Source organism: Gymnoscopelus braueri (genome assembly GCF_963280865.1).
Source record: "Gymnoscopelus braueri genome assembly, chromosome: 1".
Classification (NCBI taxonomy): Eukaryota; Metazoa; Chordata; class Actinopteri; order Myctophiformes; family Myctophidae; genus Gymnoscopelus; species Gymnoscopelus braueri.
In genome coordinates, this window is record NC_137603.1 from 47,845,673 (window position 1) to 47,868,013 (window position 22,341).

General features: G+C 40.4%; 1 protein-coding gene across 1 annotated transcript; it reads left to right on the plus strand.

The window, feature by feature from the left end:
- The first annotated feature begins 2,764 nt into the window (after nucleotides 1–2,764).
- cebpg (CCAAT enhancer binding protein gamma) lies at nucleotides 2,765–20,127 on the plus strand. The gene is given in 5 exon segments (XM_080433390.1): nucleotides 2,765–2,904; nucleotides 5,486–5,831; nucleotides 13,057–13,140; nucleotides 16,662–16,703; nucleotides 16,707–20,127. Coding segments are annotated over 4 exon segments (660 nt in total). The 5' UTR covers nucleotides 2,765–2,904; nucleotides 5,486–5,651; the 3' UTR covers nucleotides 17,061–20,127.
- Nucleotides 20,128–22,341: the final 2,214 nt, after the last annotated feature.

Below are 22,341 nucleotides of genomic sequence, written 5' to 3' on the forward strand. Positions count from 1 at the left end.
CATACATTTACCACTTCAGCCCTATATACATTTCGGCCATTTGAAAACAGCCAATCTACAAGCTCACAATGCGTCGCATTGTGAGCTTGTAGATTGGTACTGAATTTGCAGCGCAACAAAAGCTAATTCAGCCTAGTGTATGATGGAGAACAATTTCACAATAAATGCGATACTATTACTGTGAGTGTTTTTTTTATCACCCATCCCTTCCCTAGTACATTGCAGTATTGCTACTTTTACTTAAAGGGGTATTTCACTTTCCAAAGAAAGTTTGGGTCATTTTATCGTCTACTCAGGCTTTTGGGAGCTTTTAAGTTGCTTGATTCAGTATTTAGATATTTCATATTCATTTTATCAGACACGCCCCCTTCCTATACAAACTCATTGTAACGTCAAACTCATTTTAACCATGTTAGATAAATCGGAAACAGCCATCCTTGGTTCTGGTGACTGATATTGTCCTTCTAATACGTGAGGAGACCGTGTTTTTTTCATTTATTTTTAATGTCTATTGGAAAAAAAAATAAAATAAATACAATAAAAAGATTAAATAAAATAAATTAAAAAAGTAATAAAAAAAACACGGCCCCTCACATATTAGGAGGGTAGGATGAGTCACCAGAACCAAGGACGGGTGTTTCTGATGAATCTAACATGTTAAAAATGGAGTTTGGAGTTATAATGGGTTCGGATAGGAAGGGGGCGTGTCTGATAAAATGAATATCAAATATCTAAATACTGAATCAAGCAACTTAAAAACTGTTTGGGGGGCTCACATAAGCCTGAGTAGACGATAAAATGACCCAAACATCTTTTGAAAGTGAAATATCCCTTTAAGTAAAAGATTTGAGTACTTCTTCCATCACTGATGAAATGTGGAGGAAGGATGGTGGCGACATGAAACCCCCTGCGTGTCAGCCTTCTGCCACTATAAGCAAGTCAGTGGTCACCACCTAATGGCACAAATAAATGTTAACATCACATCCTGTGTTTTTAGATTTTTAAATCAGTGGTTCTCAGCCTTTTTAGGCTGTGACCCCCCAAAATAATCATATTTGAACTGGGGACCCCCAACCCTGACAAGCACTTGGAATGTAGGAGTTGAGGCATTCAATTTAGTTTGACTCGGTTCCACAGATAAATATTGTGAAATAGCCGATCTACAAGCTCACAATGGCTCGCAGCGGCTATTTTCAAAAAGTTTGCCTCTTTCTTATAATATTTGACCAATGCATTTGGCCAATGTTAGACCAGATTTATTTTCATGCAGTAATGGTATTTTTCTTAGCTTTTTTTTTTAACGGCATTAAAAAGGGTCTTAAAGGTCCTTAATTTGCCACTTCACTGTACTATGGGGACCCCCCCAAAATCATGTGGGGACTCCCCTGGGGGTCCCGACACACAGGTTGAGAACCAATTAGTTAGATTGCACCAAATAGTGTTATGATGTTCTGCTATTCTCTGAGTTTGCATTATGTTTTCCCAATAGAGGCCTTATTATGTGTGTATATTATGTATATGGGTCAAAGACATATAGTTTACAAGGTATAAAAAACAGCAATTATAATTATAGGTTTTCTTTTATGGTCATTGGAGTATCAGCTATGCCCTAATATTATTTATTCTTGAAAATAAAGCCAATGCTTATATTTGAATTGTCAAGAATGCACCCTAAAATGTCATTCAGTGTAACGTTAAGTGTTTAAATTAAATAAAACACAATTATGCAGGTTTGTTTCATAATCACAAGGTTGTATATCAATGCTTATACTATCAGAACTTTTACTAGCCAGAAATAACATTATGTTATGTTGAATACCACATATTTGATGTACAACGCACAAGCTGTTCAATCATAAATAATAAATATTGATTCCTTCAGCAATAACGACTCCATGAACTATTAGCAGCAATAACATTTTCCCTTTACATGCACGCACGCGCACGCACGCACGCACGCACGCACGCACGCACGCACACACACACACACACACACACACACACACACACACACACACACACACACACACACACACACACACACACACACACACACACACACACACACACACACACACACACACACACACACACACACACACACACACACAGCCTGTATTTTGTTTCATTGATGGATGGAACCATATTCCTTTATTTTATTTTATCATGTCTATTAGGTCATTGATTCTCAAACATTTTCATGTCAAGGACCCCCAAATTGATTTAAATTTGGCCACGGACCCCCATCTGAAAATGTTTTGTGCCAGGGACCCCCAGAAGAGAAGATTTATATATATATATTTTTTAAAGTCTAATTTTTAAAAGTTTCCGAATATTTGTAATATTTTTCAACAAATTTCAAAAATAGCAGATGCATAAGCTCACAGTGCGGGCTTGTAGATCTGCTATTTTTGAATAGCCAATGTAATGGATAAAGTGGTTAAAATGATTGTGATGGGGGACCCCCTGGTACCCCCCACCCTCCAACTAAGGACCCCTGGGGGTCCACAGACCCCACTTTGAGAACCAATAGGTGATGTAGTCACTCACTGTGAACTCATGACATATATTTCCATATTACATAAACAGCCCAGCTCCCAAAAACGTCACCTTCCCACTGGCCCTGCGAACTGTCAGTCACACAGGGGATTGCATCACTCTTCTCGGCTCTTGTCTCTGATTGGCTGATAGTAGTCGAGGCCCGCTCTGAGTGGCTGACGCCGAATCATTGTCCTTACATGGTAACAGATATTGTGCAACACCACAGCCCAGCACACCTCTCTCTCTCTCTCTAGCCTGTCTCTAAACAAAAACATCAGCGCTTCTTCAACTAACTCCACCGAAAAGGAGATTAAACTTTCTAAAACTTTGATGGAAGACTAATTTAACAGTCGCTCTGTGAAGGTAAGCCGTATGTCGTTGTGTTTATTTTAATAACCCAATTCTCTGTCGCCAAAGAGAAAGAAGAGCTGAGTTAGCTTGTTAGCACTCTAACGGCTAACTGTCTAAAACAACAACTGCTCGGGGGAAATAACAACAAGTCTGATAAACTACTCCTACATAATGAGGATACATCACTTTGATAGAATGACGTGACGGTTTGTTTTGTGTTCTGTGCGTTATCGCCCGGTGTCTCGTTGAAGCGTGTCTTGTTTATTGTGTAACGTTACATGTTGTTATGACACAACGCAGAGTGAGTGATAACAAACGTACAGCACATTTATAAAGTTGCTTTCTTCCCAAACTCCACCTTCTGATGTGAATTGAATGGTGTTGTCAATGATGGATAATCCTCAATCTCCCAACCCAGAACTGTGGTTCTGCTTACCCCTGCATGACTACGGAGTTCCCCTCTTACCCCCCTCTCTCGCTCCAGTGTTGCCAGGTTGTGTGTGAAAGCAAGAAACTAGGTCTATGAAAACAAGCAAGCACTTCTACATTGGCTATTTGAAAATAGCTGATCTACAAGCTCCCAACGCGTTACGTTGTGAGCTTGTAGATCTGCTATTTTAAAAAAAATGAACTTTTACAAAATTAAAAAAAGAAAGATTTTAACCACAGAAATCTTAGATGGCATAATATTTTCAGATGGGGGTGCGCAGACAAATATATATTCATTTGTGGGTCCTTGACTTTAACATGTTTGAGAACCACTGGTTTAAAAAACATTAGGACGCAAGCCCAAATAAGCAACTAGACACTTTAAAAACAAGCCCAAAAAACCGCAATCACCAATATTTACAAGCAACTTAACAGAAAGTCGCTTCTAATAATCCGACATGGCAACACGGTCTCCCCCTCTCTCCCTCTCTCTCTAAACACAAAGGGAGGTATGTGATGATGCAATCCACAGGCAATCTATCTGGAGCTGCTTGCCTGCTTCTTGGTGCGTTTATCCGACACATAGTGACGTGAGGACCAATCAGAGCCGAGGCAGCTAATTGGCAATCTCTAGAATATTAATTAATAATTAATGTAACTCGGAGGACACCCTCAGAGTTACAACTGGAACTGGTTTACATCATCATGCTTGCAAGGAGGATAATATAGTGTGTTAGCTGCTTAACGTGATATTCCTGACTGTGTGTGACATATTTAGGAGGAAGTGGGGAAAACCAAGTGCATGGCTAGTTCACAGCATCATCTTAAAACAATAAATCTGAATAGATATATAGATTTGTCTTTCTTCTTTTTTTAAACAGGCACTAGCATATTTAGACATTGTTATTATTAGTTAGGAGGAGTATTATGTTTAATAGTTTTTCTACCCATTGCTATCATCAGCTGTGTGTAATTGATTTACACCACTTATTGACTGGAGTTCCCCATGGCTCTATACTAGGTCTGCTAGTATTTCCCTCTACACCAAATCTCTTGGCTGAAAATAGCAGATCTGTTGTGACGCGTTGTGACCTTGTAGAACTGCTATTTTTGCAATATAGGCTACAGTAAATATTGGTACAACAATGTAGGGAGGATTGCAACTATTGATTATTCTTAGGGATTATTCTATTGATGACTGTATTTTGATTAATCTGAAATCAAGATGCATCCTATATTAAAATTGGCTAATTGCAGGGCGGGCGGACCACGGCCACATCACTATGACTCAAACATGACCATAAACAAACCCGATAGGCCCTTATATAGGATGGACCACGGCCACGTAACCAGGGCTCAGACATAACCATAAACAAACCCGGTATATGTATGCCCATATATAGGCATGACGGTAACCGGAAGGCCCGCCCCAAAACACACTCCCCATTTTTTTCGTGGACCACCCCGAGAGGTTCTTGTACTCTTGTATTTGTTTTACTGTGGTTAAGGTTAGGAATAAGGTTAGGGTTAGGCATAGTTTTACTGAAGTTAAGATTAGGAATAAGGTTTGCTTTAGGCATAGTTTTACTGAGGTTATGTTTGGGAATAAGGTTCGGTTTAGGCATAGTTTTACTGAGGTTATGTTTGGGAATAAGGTTCGGTTTAGGCGGTTTAGGCATAGTTTTGCTGAGATTATGTTTGGGAATAAGGTTCGGTTTAGGCATAGTTTTGCTGAGATTATGTACCTGGTGGGGTGGCGACTGTTACTTCAGAGGTCGCCGGATTTGACCCGAGGCGAGCGTGTTTTTGGGGCGAGCGTTCTTCTTCTTGTAATTTTTTATATATCAACGCCAACATTGACATGATTCTAGTATCAATACTGAAAGAGGATGCATGCATGATGCATGAAGGAAACTATTTGCTGGGGCAAATCTCAGTCCTGGAAATCAAGCTGCATGTTAGAGATGATACATTCTGTTAAGATTCCCCCACTCACGTTTTAAATATAAAACCATTCCAAACACAATCCAATATTTTAGCATTTTGTATTATACATTTTTTTGTACCTTTTTTTTTATATAAAGTATAAACTCTGCTTTTTTTATGCTAATTGAATTATTTATTATTCTACACAGTATTAAAATGCTGTTTCTCACCTCACCAGATTCCAGAATCTGTTGTCCCTACGGGAGATCTGTCAATCAGGAGGATCTCCCACGAAATAAACCGCCAGCCTTCACCACCATCAGCTTGGATAGCTTCACCCAAGCAGCCCACCCACCCCAGTTCCATGCGGTTGGTCGGTCAGTCACAGTTCAGATTGGATCCAAATGAGCAGGCCGTCGCCGCAGCAACCTAAACACACCAACCAATCGGATCACAACGGTGTGAGTGTCATCCAGAACCACGTCATCCACGCAGCCGGAGCCCCGCCCACTGGTGCCACTGCCGTCATCGTAACTGCTGCCTCGTCGTCTCTCCACCCTACAGTGATCGGAGGCCTACAGCAGGTGAGGTGACTATGTAGTATTATTATTATTATTACATTAGTTTCCATTACAGATTATGGTCTTCTCATCTCTGGAGACATTTTTGCATATTTCTACTTAAAATGATTAACATTTAGTTTTCCTTGCTGAATTTAAGGAATTAATACAGTTTGATTTGTGTTATCATCACCAAGGCTCCAAATTAACACCCACAGGTAAAAAGTAACCGGCGGGTAATATTGTCAAAGTACTAGCCAGTTTTGTGGATGATGAATCAAGTTCAACATTTCACTGCATCTGTCTGACGCTCCAATTCTCCTGGTCTTAATCCTACAATTCCCGTGATCACAGAGTTGTGACAAGTAATACAACCATTGGCTTATTCCGACGTTGCGTGTCCATGGTCAAATCAAATAGCTGAAAAAGACAATGCGATTGATTGTTGTTGTGTTACTGTACTCTGGCACACATTGGATAAAATCTGTGGCCGGAACTTGGGCCCGCATTTTCATACTCGGTGTGGTCTCTAGCATGGTACCTGTGATGGAAATAACTGTCTTGGTTGGCACCACTCTTACAGTGCTGCATCACATTTGAGATATCCATCCACTTCTGCATAGTGGACGTCGAGTAACCTTTTGTGTCAATAATTTCCTCACCGTTGGAGAATAATGCAAATGCACTTTCACCCTCATTTCTTTCCCTTCAGTTTCACTCTGTTTCTTCACTTCAAAGTAAACACAGCAGTAGGAGTGGGCATGTACTTTGACGAGCAAGACAAAAAAATGCAGTCTGACTGGGTGTTGCATTTATTTCTGTTGTGATGGGCTTTTAGATCTATCCTTGAGTATTAATGTCCAAAGTTTATCATCGTTAGACGTAAATTTGGTCGTGATCCACCATCAAGATCGTTCTATCGCCCATCCTTACTTAAACATGATTAAATGTACTGGCTGCAGAATAGACCTGTTGTAGAATATGATTGTCGTTTTAGTTTTTACCGCACATTTCTTGCGACAGAATAATAGTGCTCACGATCTTGTTTCTGGGTGTTTTGTCTTATTTTTAAGCAAACATGAAACAAATATTTTCATGAACAAACAATCCTGCACACTGCTCTTGCTCAGCAGCCTCTTATTTAACGTTTTGGTCCCACTGGACCTTCATCAAGAGTGTTGTAAGACACTCTTGATGAAGGTCCAGTTCATCAAGAGTGTCGTAAGACCAAAACGTCTGTCAATTTAAATAAAAGAAGCTGCTGACCCTCATCAAGAGTGTTGTAAGACACTCTTGATGAAGGTCCAGTTCCTCAAGAGTGTTGTAAGACCAAAACGTCTGTCAATTTAAATAAAAGATGATTGAGCAATAGCAGTGTGCAGGATTTAATTAATAATTTTTACCAGGTTGAAGACCTGGTCTCTTAACACATTCCATGCCAGAGGTTAATCTCATAATGTACTCACCAGTGCCAACGTTTTATTGTTTTTTTGTTTTTTTCACGTCGCCATAGACCTTGTTAAAATCCTTAAGATTGAGCTCTGCACTGTTTGTAAACATCGCCCAGATCTCCCTGCGTCTACCAGAAAAAAACATGTGTCAAACGGAGCTCCATTGTTGTAGTTAGAACGGTTTACGTTAAACAGTGATATGCGAGGAGAAAAAACTACAAGGAGAAAATGGAGTTTCAGTTTCGTCATTAGAACGAGGGCCGACGGGATCGGCAAAACCGGATCCCAAATAATTCTGTTTCCGGTGGTCAAACCGGAACCGGAAATGGATCAAAAAATTCCGAAAGTGCACTTTTGGTGATATCAAACTGGTGTTTCGTCGTCAAATCTGGCCCGCGAGGTGATTTGAGAAAACGCCATTTAATACTACCTCTAATGGAAAAAAAACGAGAGAGAAAAAAAAAGGCAGAAAAAAACGGCAGTGCCCAGCAGCAGCTTCTTAGGTTGCCTGGTCTGAATACTGGACAAACTTGTTCTGGGAGAACAATGGCCAAGGTCAAGCCACGGCCACGGTCATTAGCATAGAGAGGACCATGACCATGGCCTCTCTTACGTTGTCAAACATAGCATAAATAGAGTCTCAGGCAACACCATTTCATTCACCTGAAAGCTGAGGAGACACAGAGATATCACGCCACTGCTGAGAAGATAAGACGCCACTGCTCTGCTCGCCTAACCTGACGCTGCTCGCCTGCTGTGATTCAAGATGCTTTCCACATCCATGTTCTGTTCGTTTGTCAACAATGATCTAAATGGGAAGTTTATTTCAGCAGCTAGAATGTGACAGTTTTAGTCCGTTTTTTGGTGCGCAACACAGCCCTCGTTTAAGTGAATTGCTTTCACCTGCTCTGCTGTTGGACTGCTGTTTGGAGTGTGCGCAACAGGGCATATCTCCGCCAAGCCAGGGTGACCTACTCAGGCCCATGAAATTCATATGCAGGCATAGTAGCCAATTAGAATGAAATCTGCAAAAACTGACTCATATACTGATACAGAACCATATATTGGCTATATATTATCGCTGTCGGGTGGAAATCTTGTATGTTCCTTTTTTATTATTATTTAAAAACAAGCTGTAATTATTAATAATTAAGAAATACTATATTTTAAAGAGTGAAAAATCAACTAAAGTCATTATTAGTGCAAGTTCAATCACATTTCATTTGAATTAAAATAAATTGTGGGGAAAATAAATAAAATCTCTAATCTGTGAATCTAATGTGATTAATGTGACCCCTACTTCAGTCAGTGAAGTCCAGGGCTGAATGTGACATATTGAGACCTATATAACTAAATATTGGTCATTTGCCAACACATTATTTTGTGAAATAAATGGGTTATATTTCACAGATAGTTATACTATTCTTATAATATATTAAAATACAATCATCCTTAACCTTCAAGTTAAATTCATTATTTCCGTGGACTTAAAGGTAGGGTAAGTGATATTTTTTGGTTAAAACAAAAAATATTTTGTTAAAAGGTTAAAGCACTATATTCTGATAGTAATCATTGCTATAGAGTGTTTGTTCAGTAACAGGAGTCTCCCTGTCTCTCCAGCTCTTTAATAAACAGAAAATACATTTTTCGGTAGGTGTCAAAATCTCAGCCAATCAGGAGAAAGTACCCATTTTTAAGCTTAATTTGTATAGTGTTCCAGTTCCAATTTTGCATGCTAATTTCTCAGTGTCATCACTTCCAATTTCACTTGTTTAATCTGTATCCTGATTGAGTTCTCTGTCCTGGTTGGATAAAATTGGAAATGAAACTGAAACGAAAATGCATTTACTGTTTAATAAAGAGGTGGAGAGACAAGGAGACTCCTAATACTGAACAAACACTCTATATCAATGAGTACTACCAGAATATAGAGCTATTTAACAATTATTTTAACCAACGCAAATCACTTACCCTACCTTTAAAAAAACATTTTTGGACTTAATTTTTTTTTGATGGCCTTCCTGCCCTGGCATTTGGCCTTTGTGCCCTCCAAAAAATGACAACACCAAAGGCCAAGTGGCCTTGCCCCTAAAATGACGAAATTCCAGGCCTGGATATACTGTTATGTCACAGCAGTGACTGAGATGTAGTGGAGTAGAAGTAAAAGTACTGGAAATTGGAAATACTCTAGTAAAGTAAAAATACGTCAAATCTTTCAAATCTTTAGGTACAGTACTTGAGTAAATGTAATTAGTTACTTTACACCACTGTTGTTCTATAAATCTAATTATTTAACCACCCACACACATTACCAGGTATTGTTTAACTTCAAATTGAATTACTCTACTTAAAATTGTTTATTATTATCATTATTATTATTATTATTATTATTATTATTATAAATTGCATTGTTTGTTTTTATTGTCAATAATTAAAGTAGCTATTCTTCTTAATACATTTTTAAAAAAAAGTGATATGCATAGTTAGTAGCCGTGTCTGAGTGCGTGTGAGCGAGCATGTGCGTCCGCAACTGGTTCCGGCCCACCTCAAGTCACCATTTGACCAATCTGGCCCCAACCCCAAAATGAGTTTGACACCCCTGGCGTAGATCTACACGATTGGCACGTGGCGGCTTTAAATATGTTCGCGTAGATCTACACGATTGGCACTCAATGTGTTAAGAGACTGATCAACTACTAAACACTTTCTAAACACCTTTAGGTGACCTTTTCATCATTGTCTGTCCTTTAAGCCAATGGGGAGATTGGCTGTCCTTTAAGCCAATGGGGAGATGGGCCGTCCTCCCATGCTATGGGATCATAACCTCACGGCTTACACCCTCCCCTGTCTCTCTTCTCCCCTTTTCTCATTCACTCAACTTTACCTTTTCAACTGGCCACAGAACATTTTGATCCATTATTATCGCTCTTCCGGCCGTTTGCAAACACACCCGGTAGCAGTGTGCGTCGCCCAGAGAACAAACATTCCAACCGCGACGGCCCCTTCTCTTGCAGCAGCACGTTGAAAATAACATGTCTCGTGAAATTCAGGGGGGAAAATCCTTGTGAGTACAAAGTGAAAGTGATCACTCAGGTGATAGAGAACAGCGCAATCTTTTATAAAACCACTAAAAAAGTCGTCAAAGTCGCCCTTGGCAGTCTGGGCCTTTGGAAAAAAAAGCAGTGAATGAGTTAACAACAAGCATGGTAACTATAATGACAACTATAAATATGTAGTTCCCACCACAATTATAATGACAACGACGATACGATATATATAGTAATGATATCGTTTGGATCACTTTCAGAGCGATTTTTATGAATGATCGAATATTGACAGTCAATCCAAATCCATCAGAAGGACAACTGGGATGCAATTGGTCTCACTCACCCTTGGAACTACTGATTATTTTCTTGGCGATTATTCTATCATTTACATATTTCGTTTTTTCCAGAAGCTCTTGAATATAGTAGGGAAGATTATGGTTGTGTTTAAATACGTTTTGATTTCATATCACACACCATATGCATTTCTGTAACTTAAACCAGCAATATAAAACATTTTTGATTCTATTTTATAATTGTTTAAATCGATTAGTTCAACTGTTGCACCTCTAGTTACAGGAGTGCATATGGTGTGAGATATGAAATGTAAGCTTGCCATAAACACAATTATCATACTGTAGTTTAGTTGACTGTTCAAGGGAAAAACAAACCTTGGGTCACTTTACCTTCGCAAGGGGGAGAGCCTGTCTGGGCATGATACATTCAATGTTAACGCACAATGCTTGTTTTTGTTTTTATCTCTGCATTTCGCTTTGTCTCGTTGGATCTTTAAAGGATTTAGCTCTATCCTGTAGCACCGCTATGAAAAGATGTCGGTTACAGCTGATAGCGATAATTGCTTCATTTAGAAACCATGGACATAGTCCAATAAAAACACACCTTTTCACTGCTTTTAAAGGGATATTTCACTTTAAAAAAACAATTGGGTCATTTTATCGTCTACTCAGGCTTTTGTGAGCCCCCCAGACAGTTTTTAAAGTTGCTTGATTCAGTATTTAGATATTTGATATGCATTTTATGAGACATGCCCCCTACCTATACAAACCCATTGTAACTTCAAACTCCATTTTAACGAATTAATAGATTCATCGAAAACACCCGTCCTTGGTTCTGGTGACTCATACTGCCCTCCTAATACGTGAGGGGGCCGTGTTTTTTCGATTATTTTTTTCATTTATTTAATTGATCTTTTTTATTTTCCAAAAGAAATATTAAAAATAAATGAAAAAAGTAAAAACACGGTCTCCTCACGTATTAGAAGGACAATATCAGTCAATCAATCAAAAACCAGAACCAGGCCCGGCGCCAGGATGAAATGACTAAGGGTCCATTTGAAAATTATGAGGGTGCACATGTCGGGGACACATGCACACACGCTGCGCGTGCGTGCGTGTGTCCCCGACTCGCGCGCGCGTATTGGCCGTATTGTGGGCGTTTTTTGTTACTTTATTTCGGTTTTAAGGTTAGGGTAGGTTAGGCTTATCTTATTTAATTCTTATTTTTGCCTGATTTTACAGATTTCTTTTTAATCAAAAAGTATTATAAAAAATTTAATTTTTTATATAGTAAAACTGAACAGTAGGTTATTATCCTGTTATGCCATACTATGTGTTGATTGATTTAACAACAATTCACAATAGCTGAATAAATAAAATAACAACACTTACTTCCGTTAAATAGCATTTATTTAAGAATTCAATCAATCAATCAAAAACCTGAGTGTCTGTACTGCACCCGCAGCCCCGCTTTGCGCAGCATTTATTTAACTTAAAGTGTACAATCTGCAAACTAAAGTAATCAATCAGAAACCTGTGTGTCTGAACTGCAGGACACAATTTTCTAAACTAACATAAATCATTCATCAACATTATACAATCCTGTGTTCATTTGGCTAAAGCCAGGCAAAACAAAAACATTTAGATCACTATTGTCTCTTGTGGGTCACGCAGCAACGCACTCTCGCTCTCTCTCTCTTTCTCTCGCTCTCTCTCCCATCTCGCTCGTTGACCAAGCCTTCACCAAGTTCACCATTCTGTTGATTGCCACAATGATACAAAAAAATAATGGAACAAAGAATTAAGCCTATAGCCTAATATAGCCCACGCATCTGTCTCAGACATGACAAATAAAACCAGCAGAAACAAAACATAGTCTCGGCCGACGGCCATGCCTTTCGGCCCGGCGGAGACAAAAATAAACCACAGCTAAATTCCGACTTACCCAGTCAGTAGAGTTGCAGCCTCCTCGTATCATTGTTGAACTTCCTGAATAAGCAATCCTTCCAGTCGGCGCTCCGAAATCGTTTTGTAAGGTCCCCTTCAAACGCCAATTGGATCAAGTTGGCTTTTCTTGGGTGAAGCATGCTTCTTCTGTGCTGACTGAAGACGTTGGTTAACGTTGAGAATGTGTTCTCACACGTCGCTGAAGATGCCCCAAACGTAATCCCATGTTTCAGTGCAGTAAGCACGCTTGGCATGGCGGCGAGAGGCCCAGAATAGCGCTGTAGGATGGCACCGGGGGTCCATTTGTCTGTGGTCGGTGTGGTGGAGGTAGAGGAGGAGGAGGCCATTTCAGATTTTAAAAACTCTCGAGCTACATCAAATTGAGACTCCACCAAAGCTGTGTTGGTGAGCTCCAACAGTGGTTTTACCTTCTGCACATCCAAAAAGTGGTCACTGGCTGGGTGTTCCGTTCACTAAATCGTGTTTTAATCTCTCCAGTAACACTGTCTAGTGTGCTGAAGAAGAGCCGCTCCGCCTCACTTCTTCTGTCCTGCTGCTCTTGGCCTACAGTGGTCTCCACCACATACTGCTGCAGGTGTGCAGGGACTTGACGCACTCTCTTTGGTAGTGGAGGTGCTGCTGCATCTGTTGCTTGCTGTGCGTCCTGTGCGCCCTTGGCACGCTCTGTGGCCTGTGCCCAAATGGCTCGGAACTCCAAGTCACTCCAGAGGTTCTCCACGCAAGCCAACGCACTTTTCACAACCTTTACTCCCGTATAGAGGTCTGTTGTTTTATCCTGTAGCACTTCGTTAGGAGGGTCAAGGAGTGCGAGAATTCTGTGTACCATCACGGCAGTGAACATGAAGTGGCTTTCACTGATAGCTTTTAGGAGCCCGGCTGCCTCTATTTTCAGTTCCGTGGGCACAAGGCCACTGCTGCTGTCATTCTGGGCAAAGAACTGTACAATAGCGTCATAGCTTTTAACGATGACTGACACGGTAGCCAGGTGACCGGTCCATCTTTGGTCGAGTAGCCTTTTCAGACGTTCTCCCTTGTGCACTATGGCCACAGTTGTTTTTTTCAGGAAACGGTAGAGCATGTCACACACGTCAAAAAAGGCTTGTAGTGCATTTTCAGCTGGCATGGAGTGGATTACCACCAGGTGTAGTTGATGGTTGAAACAATGCACATATGGGACATGTCGTTCAATTTTCTCTTTTCCCAGACATTACGCTTGCACCATCATAGCATTGACTGAGGATCTTATCTGTGCCCAGGCCTGCTTTATTCAGCTCCGAAAGGACCAGGTTTGTCAGTGTTTTGTTGGCCATTACCAACAGCCTTTCACGCACCTCATTATTCATGTTCAGAAAACCAGGTCAGGCCCCCTCAGGCCAGGCCCACTCAGGTCAGGCTCCCTCAGGCACCCCCGTGGCGCCGGGCCCGACCAGAACCAAGGACGGGTGTATCCGATGAATCTAACATGTTTAACTAAGGGCCCCACAATCACCATTGCTATGTTAGACAAGCGTGATTGGTGCTTTGGTAAAAATACAAATAAATACAAATCAAATCATATGGATCCAGATGGGAAATGCGTGGTTCCAATGTGGATCTCGGACTTCATGTGGCCAGCCTGTCATGTCAGTCATCTGTCCATGAGATATCTAGAGCAGTGGTTCCCAAACTTTTTAGCTGAAGACCCAAAAGAGAAATAAGACGTTTACCCGGGATGCAAACTAGTGAAAATAGCAGATTCAGAAGCTCGCAGTGCGGTGCGACGCGTTGCGAGCTTGTGGATCTGCTATTTTCACTACTTCTTAATGTTTTTTCAAATGTATTTATGCAAAATCTTCAAGTTTTTTTTATGTAGGAAACGGGAAAAAAAGGGGGATATTTACTCACAACCCATAGAAATGTGTCCGTGACCCAAACATGGGTCGTGACCCACTGTTTGGGAAACGGTTATCTAGACTATTACGTATGACTCCAAATTTGGGCAAGCCACAGAGCTTGATCCACAGGAGACATTCTTATGTATTTGTTTTTTGTTCGGTAAACAGCATAAAGAAAACACCCCATTGCCCTTCAGTGTTACAATATGCACATCTTTTGATCATTTCCTTCACAAAACCCCATGAATAAAAATAAGCATTACCAGGTATGTTTATTTAAAAGGATTTCTGATTCTAAAATCAGTGTAAAATCTCTAAACAACCGTATCAACTCTGTGTAGCTCTATGGAGTTGAAACTTTAGGGACCAATGTCCAAGCCGGGCCAATGGTTGTTGATTGGTTAGTCTGCATTTGAAGGGAGGGACTTGGCGATAGGTCAGTTGTTACTAGGGTGTCTTAATTCATATTAGAATAGAGGGCGCTCAAATGGTAGCTGAACGCTTGCAGTCAGTCACTTAGTGTTGCCATGTCGGCTTATTTTTCTCGCAAGATTAGGCTTGTTTTTGGAGGTGGGTTTGCTTATTTCTCTCACGAGAGTTGGCAACACTGGCTACAACAATGATAGCCTAGTCAGTGGCAAGGATACATGCACTTTTGCAAGCTAATAAACAAACCGGGGAGTCTGGGGAAGTCAACAACTACACACCAGACAAAGTCATTGCTAGCTACTAGTCATGCGCGGATGGGCTTTTTCGTCACCCAAATCCGCATATACATGTTCATTATCCACCCGCCATCCAACCGCATTAATTATACCGTCCTATATCTAGATCCGCACCAAGCGCATCAAATTATTATTATTTTTAGTTTTCTTATTAACAATGTTACTCACCACTGTCTGTCGCGATGTAGTGACTGTATACAATCCATATCTATGGTAACAACAAGATGGAGCTTCATTCACGCTTTCACTTTGTTGCCATGTCTGCCTTTAATAAGCGACTCTTTTCAGAATTTTGGGCTTGTTTGGGGCTCGTTTTGATGGACCTGGCTGCTTATTTCTCTCGCAAGATCTGGCAACACCGGCTGCATGACGTACACTGTTGTTGGCAACGTGCAGTAGGCGGCTAATTTGTGCCTGATGTAAAATGAAATAATATTAAAATACTACAAACGCACGCACGGCGAGATTTTGTGCTTTTTAAATGCTATAATAGGCCTATAGATATCATTAATTTAATTCCCACATTATTTCACCCGCGGTTTATCCAATATTAATTGATAATTATATTTGATTGACCCAAATCCACCCGAACTGCGGCAACCGCGGCTAAAACCGCGATCCGCGCATCTCTACTAGCTACACTGGTCTTACCTCTAGGCTTTATGCCCTCATGTTTTAAATGTCTTGTTTCAGTTGATGTTTTTAATGATGTGATGTTTCTTTTTTATGCAACTGCCTATTGTAGCACTTTGAGATTTTCACGAATGTAAAGTGCATTATAAATAAAATGTATTATTATTGCTAAACCCGATCAACTGAAATGTTCTATGTGGCGATTTTTTCGGATTCTAGTCATTTACCGTAGCTCTGGTCCATAGCGTTAGGAGTTCTCCTTAACGCTATGGGACTGTCGATCCTTTCCCCTCACACCCGCGGTAGAGCAGGCTGCGCAGCCTCTCGTCTTTAGTAAAAATAAATAAATACACTTTCGCTACTCACCAATACAAAGAGGGTTTTATGGAGTTGAAAGCTTACTCTACTTAGTGGGAACACCCTGAGCCCCTCACGTCTAAAATACACCTTTTGGCCAGAAAAGAAAATAACTGCGCTAACGTGAGCCGGTGAACGGGGGCTCTCTTTATCAGGGTTTGCCGCCGGCGGCTCACGTTACGGCAGTTTACTGTACACGGTACATCTGTAAGATCAGAGCACGTCGGCAGGCAACGTTGTTAACAAAAAACGCTCTTGTGGATATAATGGTAACCTGTTTTTGCAATAACAAGTAATTTTCTATGGGGAAAGAAATAAAAAATATATATATATTCGATATTCGGCACATTCTTAAGACCAATATTCGAATATAATTTCTGTGGAATGTTAACAGTTTTTTTATTTGTTACCCCCATGAGAAGAATACATGTGTGAGTGTGTGGACCCGATCTTAATATAGTTATAACCATACATCATTCCTTATCCTCTTTGATCTCCTCTGGCAGGTGCCCCAGCTGGTGCCGGTTAACCCACCACCGTTGGCTAACTGAGGAGGAGGAGGGAAGGCAGTACCTCCCAGCAAGATGAAGAAGCCCCATGCAGAGAAGGACAGTGACGAGTACCGTCAGCGCAGGGAGAGAAATAACCTGGCAGTGAAGAAAAGTCGCATGAGGTCTAAACAGAAAGCTCAGGACACTCAGGCGAGAGTCAACGAGCTCAAGGAGGAGAACGAACGACTGGAGGCCAAAATCAAACTCCTCAGCAAGGAACTGAGTGTGCTCAAAGACCTCTTCCTGGAACACGCCCACAACCTGGCTGAACACGCCCCCCAGCCATCTGGGGGTGGGATCAACGAGGGCACCAGCCCCGCATCCTCCAACAACAATAACAGTAATGGCCAATGATGAGGACAAAGTCTACAACAACAATTGTAACAACAGCAGCAGTTTCTGATACGGTCAACAACAGCAACAACAATGACCAACAAAGAAGTTATCATTCATCAAAAACCTTAATTATAATAAGGTTGTACTTATGTTTGCTTTGCTGTTTGTTGTTGTTGTTGTTGGGTGGCTGACCTCACTATCATATTTTTGGAGAAGTACTCCTTCTACCCTCAAAATCGTTATTTCTTTTCTTTTTACTATTTTTGTGTGTTCACATTTTCACATAAATGATTCCGAATATTAACCTAGTAATGGACCCAACCATCTTCACCATCTCTTTTAAAATAGATGTTTGTCCAGTCCAAAAGCAAGCCGTTGGTAATTCAAATGAAAAGGCACTGTGTTCCATTCAGTTCATGTGTATATATATTAAAGCTGGTTTAGATGTTACAGGAGAGAGTGGATGTATCTTTAACATCACAGATGTTTGGTTCAATCTGACCCATCCTGAAGGTTCATCAATAAATTATGGCATCCCAGAAATGTTCCAGTGGAACCAGAGATGTAAAATTCTATAATTATAACTGGTGAGATGTGTATTTGAATGACTTTTCTAATTATTGTTAGTTCATTTTACAGGTGTCTTGTCTTTGCACCAAAAAGCTTTGATAAAAATAGTTTTATCACTTTAAGACTAAGTATGTTCACTACATTTTTAGATGTTTTTTAACACATTATGGGTAACGTAGGGATTGTTTTCCACATTTTGATGTATACAATCTGTTCATGTATGTTGTATGTCTTAACTGAGCGGAATGAATCATTCTCTCTAAGCTCTTATGTAAAAGGGCGGACGGTGGGTGTGAAGCAGAGACGTCTGTGCTGTATTTATCTCACCTCACACACACACGCACACTCTCCATGCCTGCATCCTAGACCCAGACAGATGTTTGTGTTTGTGGATAAGGTGTGTGTGGTTTAGGAGGGCCCCAGAGGCAGACACCACAGGCTAATCTCAGCACTCGGCAGGTATTACAAGTAGAACGTTTCGTGGTGGCATCAAAACCACATCCTCGCTCCACGTTAATCCTCTGATTCAGCCAAAAACCCAGGAGACAGACAGACGGAGACAGTCATGCTAACCCACTGTGCCACTGCTGTCCATGTATCTTTCTGTCTACCAGAGGCTTTTCTTGCTAGACGTTTGCTAACCAAACATGTAGCTGGACCAGTTAAAATGCATACCCACTTTCTGGTCATGCTGTCAAGGTTGACCCCGTGTTCATTACTAAAATGACACAGCCATAGCCATTTAGACCATATGTACACACCGCAGGGCTCTTCACTAGTTTTTTTCCCCCCTCAACACCAAATCTCTTTGCCGAAAATAGCCGATCTACAACGCTATGTTGTTGACTATTTTTGTTGAATGCTCGCCCCAGAATAGGGACGCTAGGGTTTATGTGGTTAATCCTGTTCTCTGCACGCACGCACGTAGCCTATCAAAAGTGTGCATTTCAGCAACACACCAGTCCCCCTCCCCATTATATTATACAATCACTCATCACTGAGGCGCTCTGGATTAAGAGTCTTGGATTTAGGGGCTAAGGTGTAAAATGTACATTTCTGTGTGTCTTCTCTCATCCTCATCCCACCTTGTCTATTCCACGTGGTCGGAGGCCCATTATGGTATCATTGTCTAAGCTGCTTCTGTCTCGTTAGCCACGGTGCTAATTAACCGAGCACCGCCACCCCCGTACCATGGTGAATAGACGGGCTGAGACGTGACTGGCTGTGTGTTCTTGTGTTTACCTGTGCGGTGGTGTTTGTAGGCTTGGCGATTACCTGCAGCCTCGCTAGGGCGAGGTGTGGTGCTGTTTGGATCGTCTGTGTAGGAGGGTTCAAATCCCACCGGGATGATGTTTGTGTCTGTTCAGACTGAGGAGTGACTCTAGACTTAAATGGGTTTTCATTCCAATTAACTAAGGCTTTGTTCAGACTGCAGGCAAATCTGATCTTTATGACTGACTGACTGTCACATCACATTTGTGTATTCAGACATTGTCGACCTTTCTGCATTGGTTGCTGTGGTAACAACATAGGTGTGCTCTGTCGTACGACGGCACCACTCGCAAAAAAATGTATCCAAGCTCACAATTGACCTTGTAGATCTGCTATTTTCGGTTTCGACACCATCATACTACAAAGTATAAATAAGGCTCAAGTGTCCAGGCTGAAACACATCTTTAGAAATCTAATTTGATTTTAATCACATTTCAAACCACCTAGGAATGTGGTTAAAATCTGATACACATAAATCAACTTCCATGTGTTTTTTTTCTGTGTGAGTGTTCAGACTTGACTACAATCCGGACAGGCCAAAAATGGGATTTGAGCTGCCAGTCTGAACATAGCTTTAAACGTGAATTTTGGATGTAGGACATTAGGGAGGTGCTTTCCTTTCTTTTTTGGTGATTTAAGGAAGTGCAACAAATAGCATTAGAAACCTTTGCCTAATAGTGATCACTGCTTTCAGGTAGCCTATTTATTCACACATTAGCTTATGGAATTCATGGATCCATTTTGTTTTTGTGTTCTATCTAGAGTCAGTCTTTGTTTGGAGTGGTGTACTTTGGACCTTTTCTAACAGACTTGCCTGGCAGTCTTGACAGCTTTCCAGCACACTTTTTCCACTAGGTTTTTCTATCCTTAATTTTCTTTTCTACTACTTCAGTGAAGAAGCAGCATGTTAGAAAGTTTGCATGTGGGGTACACTGTTGGAATGTTATACTCTAAAGATCGGAAATTGTACAATATGACACATTGAAAGCATTTTGTCAAACAATATGCAGGTTTGCAGCATCTTTGTCAGAGAAAACAAATGCACACAATTTGACATTAAGCCAAAATCAAATTTTATCCATAAAATTACATTGCAATAGCAACTTCCATGGATTTAGGGCATATTTTTGCTTTGGTATGAATGTTGCTGGGCAGCATTTCTCTCTTTTAGCTGTGACTTGCTTTTTTTTATAAGAGTATATTGGGGAAACGTGCATTGTAAATTAAAATTGAGTATAAAAGTTTAACTGTGCCGTCATTTGTCATTCAGCATCATGTTGTTTATAAAATGAATAACATTTGCTCTGTTAACACTGGGTTGTAGAAGAGAAACAGGTTTTCTATAATCTGAATCAGTTCTTACCAAGTGCATTTACACAATGAATTTGACTCGGTTGCTCTCTAGCTTCACATAATTACAACACAACAGTTCATATTGACATAGCCTCCAGTACATCAAATTGACAGAACGGGAGTACATTTCTAGTGGAGTTTTAAATTTAGGTAAATGTTTTTCCCCGATCAAATTATCATCCAGTTGAAACACCAAGCACAGTTTGAAGTTAATCTGACAGGAATGTAGTAGTGACCTCTCTACAGTCAGCATTATGAAACCGCTGTGAGCCTGAATCACCCACCTAGCAACAATAGTCTCTCTCTCGCTCACCCTCAGATCATTCCGTCACTAGGTGAGGGCCGGGCCAAAGTCTATTTTTATGTCGGCCTGTTCTCTGAGCTGACTCACTGAAAACGGCTTATTTAAGCCTTGTTCAAACAGAGAGAGAGAGCAGGGTGGAGACTCGGTACACGGCAGGTTAATGGTACAACTCCCTCAACCCCACAGCAAACACACATTACAGAACCTTTAACCCATTAAGACCTGAGGCCGATTCTACAAATGTCTTCTAAATCAGTAGTTCTCAAACCTTTTCATGTCAAGGACCCCCAAAATGATATGTATTTGGCCACGGACCCCCATCTGAGAATGTTTTGTCCCAGAAGAGAAGATTTGTGTTTAAAAAAACACAAATTTCCATACCTTAAAAAATTTATAAAATTAAAATTCAGAGCTCCAGAATCCTTTTCGTACTTCATTCTGCAGAATGTTTTTGCACAAATAGTTCAGTTTCTTATGGCAGCAGAATTATGCTTTATCCACAATTTATTTCTCTACAGAATGAGACATCACTATATTTGCAGCACTGGAGTAACAGGAATAGCATTGTTGTTTTGTTTTTACTTACATGATGATGCTCAACTTGTCAGCTATGAAGAATGTGTCAGATCTAGAATCTAGATTTCCTGTCCCTTAACAAAGAATATCAAATTGTAATAAATGGGATTCATAGTGGAATCTTTCAGCTGATATAATGCCACTCCGAGAGACAGTACAAGAACTGGCACCTTATTTGTTAAAGGAATAAATATTAAAAGTCACAAATGGACTATTTATCCCACCAACAAATTTGACACATTAGATTTGTGGATATCAAAATGTATTATCGAATATTGTCTATTTTATTAATAAAACACATGTACACATCAGGATTCTGGCTGAAATGTGAGGACTATTTTGACACTCAAACCAATAATTCAGTTAAGCTGGAATCCAAGGATGTAATATTATAGGATGAAAACAAAAACCAGAAACTTCAGTGGAATGTCAACATTAATTTGACTGTGGAAATGTTACATCCATACGGCCAAGTTCTTGAGGTCTCACCCATCATCTGAACCTTTCAGGATTGAATTTAGGAATGAAGTGCTTTTAGTCTATCCAAATTAGGGACGCTATAGGGTTAATGTGGTTACAGAAATGTGATTTGATTACCTAACTTTTCTGTTATTTTAAATTATTGTTCTTTTACAATACTTTATTATTCTACACTAACCGTATATTTAGTTTCTGTTGAATTTATTGTCCTATTGAGAGTAGTTATCCTTATGTTAACACCATCTCTTTAGATGTTTGTTGTTTGTGTTAATTACAGCTGAACAGCTCACTGAAACCATGAAAATGTCAAATTAGCATGAACATTTTTGCAAACAGAATGTCTGCAAACTGACTTCAGCACAGAAGTCGAAGTCGTAACAGTTGTTCCCGATTTCAGTTGTTCCCGAATTTAAATTTGTCTTCCCAGTGATGAACAAGTTTCAGTCCACAGTTCAGTGAAACGACGGGAACAATAAAACCAAGTCCCTGTACTGCAGATATAAAGCCGATAGTGCTGAGACCTGCAGTCCACTGAGCCCTGATAAGACCTCAGACACACATTATTCACAGCAACAATACAGTCACATCTCCCATGTTGACTCTGCAAAGGTCAGTGAAGTGTCACCACGACACACTGTACAGCCAAGACGGTACACTGCACTCTTGAGTACATTTGATTAAGCGAGACACTGAATTATGTACAATGCACCAGGAGGTCTTTATTCCATGTAGTGTTGATTACAG